Here is a 13227-nt window from a genome sequence, read left to right as displayed (position 1 = left end):
TGCTCTCAGCAAGATGTTATCTCCTATTGACAAGTTTCAAGACTGCTTTTAGAAGCGGATAAAGTCTTGCTGCTGATGCATCTCACTAGTATCCTCACCTGCGATCAGTTCTTCAGGCATGTCATCAAACTCGTCCGAGTCGACATCATCCGAATCAATCGCATCGTATTCCTCCTCTTCACTAGATTGATCGGACTCGTCCTCTCCACCCTCGGCTTTACTGGCCGCAGCCGCGGCAGCCTTGCGGATCTGACCGGCACGGTCAACATGGGGCAACTGGCAGCGCTTCTTCTGGCAAACTCCAGTATTGGCGTAGTCAGGGCACTCGTGCACATGACGTTCTTCGCATTGGGCACCTTTCTCACAGTAACCTAAAGTCGCAAAATCCCGGCAGACGGGGGCACCAGGTGTTGTGCGGATATGAGCATAACGACAGTTATCATTGGAGCACCGTCCCTTCATGAAGTGTACACAGGTGGGGGAACGGTGGGGCGATGGCTCATGGGAAAGATCACAGCTAATACCTGCGCTGCACTTGCCTGTCTGGAGGAAGTCTTTGCAGATGGCAACTTTGCTTGGGTCGTGAGTAAAAAGACAGGATGGTCCTTTGTAGCATGCACCTAGTATCAAAATGAGTGAGTTAGTTTCCGAGTCACGAGTGTTCGATATGGCGGGGCTAAATAGTCCGCCGGATGACAAGATACCGGTCGTGTTGAATCTTTTGCAGAGTTCGTCCCGCTTCTTGGCGGTACCTGGTTGTCTATGTATTTGTCAGTATAAGCACTCAACACTGGATGGGGAACATACCTTTTTGAGGCAACAGCACCAAGACGGTGCAGGTTGCCATTTTTGCTCCGGACAAAAGTCACGCCAGCAACGGTAACACGCTTTGGTGTAGTATTGGCGGTATTCGGATCATCTAAAACAGGTGAGCCAGTTCCGGATAGTACTAAAGGTTAAAAATGAGACATACTTGATACGCGAACCAACTTGCTGCCTCCGCGTACAACCTTAAATGGAACATCATTGACAATAATCTGTTGCGAAGAAGTAGACACAGATGCACCTGCAGGGCCCTGAGCATACCGAAGAACCTTGGATTGTTCGCGGTCGGCGCGTCGTTGTTCTTTAAACTTGCGAGTCTCCTCCATGGCCTTAATTCTGGCCTCTTTTTCTTTGTCGTAGACAGCGGAGTTGATGAGCTGCATATGGCGGTCATTTCGGGCGACCCACCCGTTCGAGGTGGGCGCGGGGCGCGACTCGCCATCGTTGTCGCTCGCAGGGCCAGGAGAAGAGGCAGAACTTGGCGTGGATCGAGAAGCTCCGTTATTCAAAACCAGTGTACGGTGTCGATGCGGACCTGCCGGTCGACCTCTGCCTCGAGAGTACGGTGCCCAACCTGAGTGGGAAGGTGCGTGGCGAGAGACATGGTGTGACTGGTGAGCGGACTGAGGATGCTGGGTTGATTGGTTCTTGTGTCGATTGATTTGACCTGTATATATGAGATCACTGTTTGCCTGAGGGTGTGTGGAGTTGCTTTCTTACCTGCAAGTCGACCAATCTTGGTCAACAGATCCTCATTTTCAGTCATGAGGGGTTGCTTGGAAGCTGTAAGGTTATGTCTGATTAGTTGAAAGACAAAGAATGAGTTCTGAAAGTCTCCGGATTACAAAGGTAGCCGAAAATAGTTTGCAAGTGAGAGATAGCTCGTGGGGAGGAAAGTTGGAATGACGAGTCGCGATCCAAACCTTAACGCCGGTGGCGCGGCCAGGTCATGTGACAGCTTGGTGGCACGCATAGATCACAACAAGGGTTCAACGCTAGATTATGCGGGGATTGGAGACGGGATATCAAATAATGTCATGCTAATTTCTGCAGGTATTTTATTGATGTTACAACGTATTTATTACTAAGATATCTCTAATCTAGGCTTAGGCTTTTCGATATCTTAAAATTGCATTTCATCAACGCCAGAAGCAGTCGGGTCATCATCCGAGCCATCATCATAGTTCTCAGGCTCGGGAGCCACAGCCTGAGCATCGTCAAATGATGCTGCGTAATTCTCTTCCTGTGCCTCTGGCTTCAGCTGCCATGTCATCGAATGATCTCCGGATTTGATCAAATGTGCCACCATTTCCAAAGTTTGCTTAAGATAAGCTTCAGGCTGTTGTAGGCGCTGTTTGAGGGCCCTAAATGGCCAGTACTTGTATTGGCGGAAGCACTGGAAAATCTTGTCCAGCAGCTCGTTTTGCGCAATACGCGTAGTTTTGTTTTCTTGTGACTTGGATTTGGAGGCCTTCGTAGCTTGCTGGAATGGTGTGAGTAAATCACAAGGCAATGTAAACAAGACTGAGCACATACCACGAAAGTGCCCTTGTCCGAGGGCAAAGCATGACGTTGAAGTAGGAGGTGAGCAGGAATTTTCTCCACAAAATGAACTCCCGCCTTTGGCTTCAGGGCCTCCAGAGCCCTGGCCTCTGAAATCTTCCGGAACTCCTCGTTCTCCACTGGTAGACAATTGAATTCCTCGCTGATTCGTCCGATGAGCGCCGTTTGTTCTAGAAGATGTGAGTAAAGAATATCTCCAACAGTTCTCGCGCAAGCATACTTGGTACTGTTTTCCTCACATAAGGCTCCCATTTCTTGCCTTGCTCTCTCCTCCTGGCCTCGCGCTTCATGGCCTCATACAAGGCAGATCGTGTCTCTCCAAACGAAGCCATGCGGTTTTCAGCGCCGGGCACATCCTTCTCTGTAAATACATAGGTATTTTGGGTCATATGTGAGGCATTTGTGGAAGTGACTGTTTGGCGTTGCAGGGTGTAGTCTTTCGGGATGTCTTTATTATCTGGTCGTTCGTGGAGCCGCAAGCTGACCTGCACGTGAGATTGTTAGTTTCCAGAGAGATCAGAACCCAGACACATTGACAAAAAATTATGCGCCACACTTACCCGCTTGAGGTCTGATGGGTCCCCCTCTATCCTCATTGTTCCAATTTCAATCTCCTCGTCATCGTCGATTTGCGCCCAGTTCTCCCACAGCTGCCGAGGAAGGCGGGATAACCACGCATGCTGGCCGGCTTCTGTGAAATCCAGATCTCCAGCGTCTTCGTAAAGGTCGTCATCGTCCATATCAGCAAAAACCAAGTCCTTGTTATCAGGATCGGGTTTGATGTACATGGCATCGGGGTCTTGTTTGACCTGCGCCATGGTGGAGAGTGGAAGAGGAGAGCTCCGATTCGAGGACGGGTGGAGATTGAGGGTATGCGATTGCCCAGCCAAGAGAGGAACACGAAGTTGACGGGCGTGATGAGCGTTGATGGAATTTGAAGAACGAAGATCGAGTGGAGGCGCCACTGAGTGGAGCTGCCTAGACCAACTGGCCAAGGCGGTGAAAGCTGGCAGTGATGACTTCACTTTAGCTCCGAAGGTATATCATAAATGCAGAGCTAAAAGCTTTAAGACGAAGTTTATATTTGGGAATAGACAGCGATCTGATACATATTTGTGACATGTTAGTGAGGATTCTAGGACTGATTGGGTTTTTTATTGTGCTGATCCCATATGTGTTAGAGGTCAGCGTGAGCTTTGAACCCCACCAATGCCACGTTTACTTACTTGGCAAATTCCAATAGTGTTAGACATTATTGAGCTACCTTAAAGCTGCATTGACAGCCATCTGAAAGAAAAGATTGAGTGTGATCAAGGTTTTCCTGTACTTTCCTCGGCGCAGACTTGTAAGCTAGCTGCTATAAGCCTATACATATCTTCTCCGCCTTTCTTATCGATAAGCTTGCACCTCTCGATCCTCAACCACAATGCAACCTCCACAACTCCTACAACAACACTGTTAGACCCAGACGACGACTGAACTAATCTTTCAGCTCACTCCCTTACCTCTGTCTATAATAATGGCCTCCCAAAGGGTCACAACAGCGCTGGCAGCGATCGAATCCACACCCCACCAATCCACGAAGCTTCAAGAATACAACACCCTCCTCAATGATATTGTGACCAGCTCATCTGGTGACGAACTTGCTCAAGACATAGTATACTACCTAGACTCTATTCTCAGCGAGTCTATCAGCATTGTTGCCGCTCGCCCTCTCCTCGATTCCTTCATCGCCGTCCTCCGCAAGTTCGACCCCGAAATCAAGATCAAGGTCGGACAGCACGCCGTCACGCTCTTACAGTCTCGCACAACATCCGTCGAAGAGCAGGACTCACAGATTCGCGAGATCCTAGCGGAAGCCTACGAGTCACAGGAGGAATATACCGCCGCAGCACGGGCACTACAGGGAATCACCATCGACAGCTCGCAGCGTCTGGTCTCCGATGAAGACAAAGCAAAGCTCTGGATTAGGATCGTGCGCTACTATCTCGAAGACGAAGATACGACCAGTGCAGAAACATTTTTGAACCGTATCAAGAACTTGCCCAGCAAGATCCAAGATCATGATGCCAAGCTGTACTTTCAACTTTCCCAGGCTCGCATTCTTGATGCTCGCCGTCGGTTCCTGGATGCCTCGCAGGAATACTTCAATGTTAGTCTAGCTGAGGGTGTCGATGAGGGTGATCGACTCACAGCGCTATCGGCTGCTATCCGGTGTGCGGTTTTAGCGCCAGCGGGCCCACAACGTTGGAGCACCCTTTCACGGCTGTACAAGGATGACCGAGCTTCTTCCGTGGACGAGTTTTCTATCTTGGAGAAGATGTTCCTCGATCGACTTCTCACTGCGGAGGAGGTTGCTGCTTTTGCAAAGAAATTGGCGCCCCACCAGCTTGCTGTTACTGCTGATGGTGCCACTGTTCTTGATAAGGCCGTTATTGAACATAACCTCGTTGCGGCAAGCAAGCTTTATGAAAACATTACAGCCGATGCTTTGGGATCTATCTTGGGTCTTCAGGCTTCCGTTGACTTATCTGCCGGTGAGAAGGCCGAGGCCTATGCTGCCCGAATGGTGGAACAAGGGCGTCTACGTGGTCGTATCGACCAGATAGATGGTATCATTTCTTTTGAAACTGGTGAATTTGACGATCCTACCTTTCGTAAGAGCCTTCGCCAATGGGACCTCGGGGTGCAGAAACTCTCAGAGGATGTGGAACAGGTGGCTAGTAGTATTTCTGAACAATTCCCGGTATGTGACGATCATTTAAAGGCTAGTTCATGTTCTTTTGCTAATCTTTTAGGAATTTGCTGCCGGTCAAATGGTGCACTGATAGCTCTATGACTATCTGATGAATTTTCTACGAATTGATGTCTACTATATGCCCGTGGTTTACACCACTCTAGCCAAGCTTAGAATACCCTCCAATTGCTACCTGCCACTGAGGTGTCTTGAATCATTTATTGTCAGTTTCAGCATTCTTAAGGGAAGTCCAATCTCCCTGTGAAATGTAAACATTGTTGCATATATCTATGGTGCCTTCCGTAACTATTATCACCACCTGCCTGCCGAGGTGTACGTTAATACTCTTTGCTTCTCTATCGAGCCTCACCTAGCCCCCAAGTCATAATATTACGTACTTGAGCTATATATGGTCCACTTAGCCGATTAAGATCATCAGAGGAAACAAGCATTGAGTGTCAATTGGAGTCTGTTTGACTGACTTGCTGTATTCGCTCCCGAATAGCTATCACTACAAGAACCCAAGGACACAGGGACTGAGACTGACTAAGTACAGGCTGGAGCGGACTTGCCTCATCTAGTAGACCATCATTCTCATTAGGTATAGTCCATTCTGATCCTAGTATGATACCATGATCATGCTGAATAGCCTGTATTGCCGTATAATATAGCATTCGAGAGTCTGAAGTTCCTCCATCAATGCAAAATCTTCCCCTGAATATATCCAGGGTGGTGAGACGAAGTTCCAGACTCCGACTCCTCATAAGGATAATATGCAAAATTTCTGGAATCCCAATATCATTCACATGATTCACAGGACGAGGGGGAAGGGCCATGCCATAAATCACAGTCAGGATTTCAAACAGCCGTCTAGCTTTGATGTAATAGGCGTCTGTTTCCAAAGCAGATATTCCAAGATTTGTCCAAATTTCACAGGCAAGGCATCTTGCTTCTAGCATGAGCATTTGGTGGGATGCCCATTGGTTAGACGGCGAAAGTCGAGATTTTAATTGCATCGCACCTTGTGCCACTGCACTCATATCCTGATTGAGCGCCTGCTGCATCGATCTAATTTGAAGAAGAATGCTTGGGCTCGATGATGTAATCGCTTTCGTATAATCAATTGCAAATGACACCTTTATAGTCTGATGGGTCAGCCAATCAAGGGCCTTCTGAGCTTCAGCCATTGTTCGAAAATTCCCAGTAATAGGCACATATGTGTGTGATGATGGATGATGATAGAACTCGTAGAAGAATTGCGCAAACATCTCACAATGGCGAAAGAGCCGTGTCAGGTGTGTGTTCGTTTGATGAGCTTTTAAAATATTCTTGCAATGTTGGTAATGGACCAATGATCCCTTCAAATTTCCGCTCAGGAATTCGATATTCATGAATAGAATAGAGGTCATGATCACTGTATCCAGGTCTGGGGGTCGATGATATGGCCCGGTGATGTCTTTGATTGCGGCGTTGTAGCGGCCCACGGCAAAGTTCTGATTGACAAAAGAGCGCTGAGTGGCATGTTCAAATAAGGAGCTCATAGCGACTACCGCATGCCTGACAGCGGATTCTTGGTGTAGCCACTGAGGTAAGAGCTTAGTCCAGAATTCGGGGAAGAATGGAAGAATGCGCGGTGCAACGATTTGATGGAAAAATCCCAAACTTCGTAGATCTAAATCCGTTGCACCAGGTAATATGGACGGTCGGACTCGTTGTGCTCGGGGAACCCATGGTTGATAACCATCGCACCTTCGTCCCGTTGAAGTACACTTCAAACAGTTTGGACGGGTTTCATCGCATTTTATTTTGCGAATTCTGATCAAGATTCAGTATTTAGGGCATGGCAAGGAGATTGGGGATTGGACCGACTTGCAGGTAATACATCCGGTGTGGGTTCTGCGAATACCTTTGCGAGCCATGGTTCACTGATGAGACCGAGTGATTCTGGGCCTATGACTAGTGCCAGAAAATATTGATGGGCTTCAAATATTGTGTAATAAGAAGTCACAAAATTTAAGCGTAATACGAGTGTGAAAAGAAGGGGCGGTCAATGAGATAAATCATACCGGCCCAAATGTGGCGGTCGACTCTGCAGATACTAGTACACACATTTTGCTTAGCTTTGCAGACGCACACTACAAGCAGTTTGATTACTCCATTCACTTGATACTCTTGTCTCGGGCATCTTACAGCAGGTAACCAAAACAATAGCAAGTTCGTGTTTCATATCCAAGTCCATGAGCCATGTAGATCAAACATCACTCTCAGCACCGCATTTCACAGCAATTCCCATAGCCTCAGCATCAGTCTTATAACTCTTAAATTTCCTCGAAGGAACCCTCTTCGTGAACATCTCATCCAACTCTGCATAAGTCCGTCCCGCGGTCTCAGGCTGGTAAAACCACAAGTAGACCAAACAGATCACACTCAAACCCCCAAATACAAACGTCACCTTCGCACCCAGATTCGCCTCATTGGGATTGAAGAGGTATGGCAACACGAATGACCACATTGTGTATAACGCATTCTGCAACGCCAACCCAATAGCAATTGTCTTAATCCGCAGTCGCGATGTGGAAACTTCCGTCAGGATGGTATACCCTGCAGCCCCGATTGTCATATTGTACCACCAGCAATAGATCAAAATCATCGCGACAGTTCCTTTCACTGCGCCTGACGCGTTGGGGTTATTTGTCTGAGAAGCTACGACGGCAAGACCACCCGTTAGCATCAGGATGACTGTTAGCACGGCGAGGCCGTAGATCATGAGGTTCCGGCGACCGAGACGATCAATGACGAAGTAAGACATGACATTGCCGACAAGTGAGAGTATTTGCTGTGCAATCTGGAGTCTGAAACTCATTTGTGTGCTGTATCCTGCTAACTCCATATAATATGTTGAATAGCCCGCTGCAAACACAACACCTGAGAGCGCCTGAATACTAAGCGGGGCAATGGAGATTACTGTTCTTCGCAGATTGGAGCGCCGGAAGCATTCAAAGTAGGTAGCTCCTTCTGTCTCAGCGCGTACCTCTTCAAGTGTGGTTTTGATGATGGCGATCTTCTTAGGGCGCTCGGTTTCGCTGTATCCCAGTCTACGGAGGGAATCGTCTGCATTGTCTTCCAAAGACTTGGAGATGAGCCACCAAGGGGACTCGGGCATAAAGGTGATTAAGGCGACGGCGATTGCGGCGAAGCCATATTGTGCTGCGAAAACGGCGCGGTAGGCCCAGCGGCTGGTATAACTGCCCGTTGTATTGGTAATCAAGGCTACGACGAGAGGACCGATCACATAGGCTAGTGCTGTGAGGCAAGTAAGTGTACCGCGGAGGGCGAGGGGAGCGATCTATAAGAACAGGGTTGTCAAATATAGAACACAAAAAGGTGAACCAGGTTGAGACGGGAAGCATACCTCGCCGACATAAGTCATAGGCACAGAAGCCAACGCGCCTAATGCAAATCCATTCAAAAACTTTCCACCGAAGAACATCTGATTCGTCGTCGCCACAAATTCGAGCGTGATACCCGCGACAGAGATCAGAAGCGCGCCCCCGATTGTGATTTTACGCCCAATGGTATCAGCGATCTGTCCCGAGCAAAGGGCTCCGATGACAGCGGATGCGACGGGCGCTCCACTGAAAGCTGATTGCCACTTTGCCTCTAGTACATAACTCCCTTCATAATAAAAGCCAAAGTCCTTGCGGAACTCCGGTATGCTGGTGACGTTGCCGGATGCTTGGTTCTCGAAGCTGACAAGCAGGATACACCACACGGCATAAATACACCATAGAAATATCCATGGGTATTTCTTGACGCTTCGCCATTTGCTTAGTTCGTGATCCTCCCGGTTGGCTATATGGCTGAGTTGTTGGGTGTCCGTATGCTCGATGAACTCTGTAGTAGGCTTCTCCATTATGGGTGACTTGTGGCAGGTATATATTGACCCAATGAGATATAATGGAAAGGGGGAACCAAGTTGGTAACCACAGGGATGATCAATTTTTCGAGGGGTGTGGAGGCGTTTATGTATCCCTAGCTTTCAGGGATGTGCCATCACCCACAGATAATCAGCTGGCAAGCTCACTGCTAGGTATGCATTCTTGCAGAGGCAAGCCGAGCGGCTAGAAGGACCCAAAATGCGGATGTGGGTAGACAAAGAGCAGATCCGGGATATGAGGGGAAAACCCAATGGCTTGAAACCCAGGATTTCCATCACCACGTGCCATTTGCCTTCTACCCTGGACTTCCGCTCGAGATATTCAACACAACATGAATTCGTTTAAAAATGCGTTTTTAAATTGAAGTCTGACAAGACAAAGTATTCTACCTGCAATGTAAATGTCTACAGATCACTGCATCTTGGGTCATGGCTATCATCCCCACCTGGACCTCAAATCCGGGGTGCGTAATCCGGGGTTTGGGTACCGCGGGTGATCACATCGGGCAATCTTCCCCTCCCCGAAGTTTTCCCATCGAGAAGGCAATTTTAAGCACTGTTAATCCGCCACGCTTTTTCAAAACAGGATATTTTAAGCCTGTTGGGATACTTCATGGCAGGATGCTTCAGCCTATGAGTTCGGGCAAGTTGGGGCTCATATGCCAAGGTGAGCTATTTGTGAGCAGTGTAACAAGCAAAACAATTTGTATTGATAGATCGCCGATTGAGCAGGATCCTGCTCTTTGTTAATCTAATTTGTGCAGGTGATGTTGAGATTTGAGTGCAGAATGACAGTCCATCAAACGTCTCGGATCTCGACAGCTCCTGCTACTGAGAAGGAGGACATGGTATTCACGAGATCATTATGACATGATTTTACATAACACTATCGTGACTATGGATCTTGTTTCTCGGACTTCTCTCAGACCAATCGTCAACATATGAAGGTACTTTGATACATCCCCCATTGCCCCAGGGTTCAGTGTTACGCCTCTAAGCGGCCTTGTTGAATTTTCCCTAGCCATTCCATGGGCATACTGGCCTGAAAACTGGATCCTTACCTTGGAATCCTCAAATAATTCACCAGTGCTTGGTATTGCGCAATTTGTCTGCCCCTCAGATTCAATAAAGACTAGTTGTCTAGATAGAACGTGTACACCTTCCAGCTCGTCGGCTATCGTGGCTAATTTTGATTCCGTAGTGCAGTGTGGGTTAACCAGAATTTCTATACTACATCAGACCGATCGCAGATAGTGTTGGCTTGATTAAGCCAACGGCAAAACCTTGTTGCAGAATATGGGCCTGACCCCGGGTAAACATCGGCAACGGGAGGCCATCAAGAATGCGGGGCTGGCAACTGCTGGGGTCGGTGTCAATTACCCCGAAGCAGCACAATCTACACGTCACATCTAGGCAGTGATGTTCGCAATGAAGACGATTCTGGGCAAAAATTTACCATCTTGCTCACCCAAGCAGCCGTCATCATGTCTGTAAGCCCATCAATCACGTCGGTTTCCTTTGAACAACATGCCACAGGACTAGGCATCGGAATCCCCAGCCCTCGCATCTCGTGGAAGTTCGCCGCCACCGAACACACCGTCCCTGATTGGGAACAGAAATCATATGAAATCGAGATTCAGCGTGGTAGTTCAAGTCCAGAATCATACCATGTCAATGCATCAAAGTCCGTTCTTGTGCCCTGGCCGAGTCAGCCTCTCGTTTCCCGCGAATCAGCCCAGGTCCGTGTTCGATCCCACGGCGGTCCAAGCAGTGAGCCAACAGAATGGTCGAGCTGGACAAGTGTGGAGTGTGGCTTGCTGAGTCCTCAGGACTGGACTGCGCGTGCGATCACTAGTCCTGCCAAGCAGGCCGAAGGACCTTTACGTCCCCTTCGCTTGCGGAAGACATTCAAGCTTTCTGCAACTGCTTTGCAAGATGCCCGTCTCTATATAACCAGCCTGGGCGTCTTCCAAGCTTATATTAATGGTATCCCGGTTGGTGATCATTGCATGGCACCGGGGTGGACGAGCTACCACCACCGACTGAACTATGAGGTCTTTGATGTAGCATCGTTGTTGCGGGCGAATGAAGAAAATGTCATCGCAGTCGAACTTGCCGAAGGCTGGTATGCTACACGATTGGGGTTCCTTGGTGGTCAGCGATTTATTTATGGTGATGAAATGGCATTGATCGCCCAGCTAGAGATCAATTCTGTGCAGGACAAGGTGTCTGTTGTCTCCGATGCGTCGTGGAAGTGCCACGCATCGGCACTCATCACCAGTGAGATTTATGATGGAGAGGTCTATGATGCTCGCGAAGACCAGAAAGGATGGAATACTCTTTCGTTCGATCAGGAATCTTCTTGGGATGCCGTTCGTGAGACTGAATTCCCCAAGACGGAATTTGTGGCACCCAATGCGCCCCCAGTGAGAGTTACGCAGACCGTGAAGCCTATAGAAATTATCACAACGCCTTCTGGAAAGAAGATTGTCGACTTTGGTCAAAATCTCGTAGGTCGGGTCCGCATTCCTTCTCTTGTCAACCCTACCGGCCACACCGTGACTCTTATTCATGCCGAAGTCCTCGAGAATCAAGAACTCGGCATTCGTCCACTTCGCATTGCCAAGTGTACCGATACTATCATCTCTGCTGGTAGCGAGATATTTGACTGGTCACCACGCTTCACCTTCCATGGCTTCCGATACGTCCAGATCGACGGCTGGACTCCTACTCTCGAAAATCTTGTTGCAGAAGTAATGCACACAGATCTCCATCGAACAGGCTGGTTTAACTGCTCACACGAAATGATCAATAAACTCCACGAAAATGCTACCTGGAGCATGCGCGGAAACTTCCTCTCCCTTCCCACTGACTGTCCTCAGCGGGATGAGCGTCTAGGCTGGACAGGTGATATCCAAGTCTTCGGACCCTCCGCCAGCTTTCTATACAACACAGCCGGCATGCTCGGCGACTGGCTCAAAGACCTCTCAGCAGAACAACTAGCCCATGACCACGGAATTCCACCCTTCGTCATCCCAAACGTAATCCCGGAAGCCCTCTGGCCTACATTCCCTCAAGCCGTCTGGGACGATGTCACAGTCCTTCTCCCATGGACCCTCTACCAAAGCTACGGAGACACAGAATTCCTCCGCCGCCAGTATCCCAGCATGAAAGCCTGGGTCGACGTCGGCATCCTCCGCGGCCCAGACAACCTCTGGGAAGACACCATCTTCCAGCTAGCAGACTGGCTCGATCCCACCGCACCCCCCGATAACCCGGGTAACTCACGTACAGATGGAACACTCGTCGCAGACGCATATCTCGTCCATGTCACACGCACTCTCGCATCAATCAGCAAAATCATTGACGAAAAATACGACGCTGAACGTTACGAAGCGGATTACCATACACTCAAATCCCGCTTTCAGGCTAAATACGTCTCCTCTACCGGCCTTCTCGTCGGCGATACCCAAACTGCCCTCGCACTGGCCATCGTCTTCGACCTTATAGATGACCCTGCTCAGCTTGCAACGGCAGGAGAACGTCTCGCGCGTTTAGTTCGGAAATCCAGATTCCAGGTCTCGACCGGTTTCGCGGGTACACCTATTATCACGCACGCTCTTACAAAGGCGGGATATCCTCAGCTTGCATACAGGATGCTTCAGGAGAAATCCTGTCCGTCATGGATGTACCCCATTACCATGGGCTCGACGACAATCTGGGAGCGGTGGGATAGTATGCGTCCGGATGGAAGTATCAATCCGGGTGAAATGACAAGTTTCAATCATTATGCGCTTGGGTCAATTATCAATTGGCTGCATGCTACCGTTGCGGGTGTTAGTCCACTTGAGCCTGGGTGGAGAGAAGTTCTTGTCAAGCCTGTTCCTGGGGGCACTATTACCTCTGCTGAAGTTTTTTATGAGACAGCTTATGGAAAGTTGGAGTGTTCATGGGTTCTAGCCGACCAGTGCTTCAAGTTACAGCTTGTTATTCCGCCAAATTCCAGGGCGAAAGTTGTTCTTCCTGGTGATAAGGATGAGAAGTTGATTGGATCTGGGCGGTATACGTTTGAGACAAAGTTCGATAGTCAAGTTGGATGGCCACCGAAGGCACTTGTTCCTCCTATGTTCCACCCCGAGGACTCATTTGTCTGATTCGCAACTTG

At 48.9% G+C, this 13227-nt stretch overlaps 5 protein-coding genes across 5 annotated transcripts; 2 read left to right on the top strand and 3 right to left on the bottom strand.

Moving 5' to 3' along the window:
- Nucleotides 1-48: 48 nt before the first annotated feature.
- On the bottom strand, nt 49-1591 carry N7503_004510 (CCCH zinc finger protein; the record flags this gene model as incomplete). The annotated part of the gene is made up of 5 exons (XM_057064057.1): nt 49-620; nt 705-760; nt 808-919; nt 974-1492; nt 1546-1591. 5 exons carry the CDS (start codon nt 1589-1591, stop codon nt 49-51), a joined length of 1305 nt encoding a protein of 434 aa, XP_056921800.1.
- A 357-nt stretch (nt 1592-1948) lies between these two features.
- On the bottom strand, nt 1949-3206 carry N7503_004509 (transcription factor IIF subunit TFG2; the record flags this gene model as incomplete). Its single annotated transcript, XM_057064056.1, has 4 exons — nt 1949-2308; nt 2362-2558; nt 2609-2873; nt 2949-3206. The coding sequence occupies 4 exons, from the start codon at nt 3204-3206 to the stop codon at nt 1949-1951; spliced, it is 1080 nt and encodes a 359-aa protein (XP_056921799.1).
- Nucleotides 3207-3907: 701 nt separating this feature from the next.
- On the top strand, nt 3908-5216 carry N7503_004508 (PCI domain-containing protein; the record flags this gene model as incomplete). Its single annotated transcript, XM_057064055.1, has 2 exons — nt 3908-5134; nt 5187-5216. The coding sequence occupies 2 exons, from the start codon at nt 3908-3910 to the stop codon at nt 5214-5216; spliced, it is 1257 nt and encodes a 418-aa protein (XP_056921798.1).
- A 2160-nt stretch (nt 5217-7376) lies between these two features.
- N7503_004507 (uncharacterized protein) lies at nt 7377-9038 on the bottom strand (the record flags this gene model as incomplete). The annotated part of the gene is made up of 2 exons (XM_057064054.1): nt 7377-8471; nt 8538-9038. The coding sequence occupies 2 exons, from the start codon at nt 9036-9038 to the stop codon at nt 7377-7379; spliced, it is 1596 nt and encodes a 531-aa protein (XP_056921797.1).
- A 1508-nt stretch (nt 9039-10546) lies between these two features.
- On the top strand, nt 10547-13216 carry N7503_004506 (glycoside hydrolase family 78 protein; the record flags this gene model as incomplete). The annotated part of the gene is made up of 1 exon (XM_057064053.1): nt 10547-13216. One exon carries the CDS (start codon nt 10547-10549, stop codon nt 13214-13216), a length of 2670 nt encoding a protein of 889 aa, XP_056921796.1.
- Nucleotides 13217-13227: the final 11 nt, after the last annotated feature.

Source organism: Penicillium pulvis (assembly GCF_028828015.1).
Source record: "Penicillium pulvis strain IBT 33274 chromosome Unknown contig_23_segment0_segment0, whole genome shotgun sequence".
NCBI classification, from domain to species: Eukaryota; Fungi; Ascomycota; class Eurotiomycetes; order Eurotiales; family Aspergillaceae; genus Penicillium; species Penicillium pulvis.
This window is presented reverse-complemented; position numbering and strand designations above follow the sequence as displayed.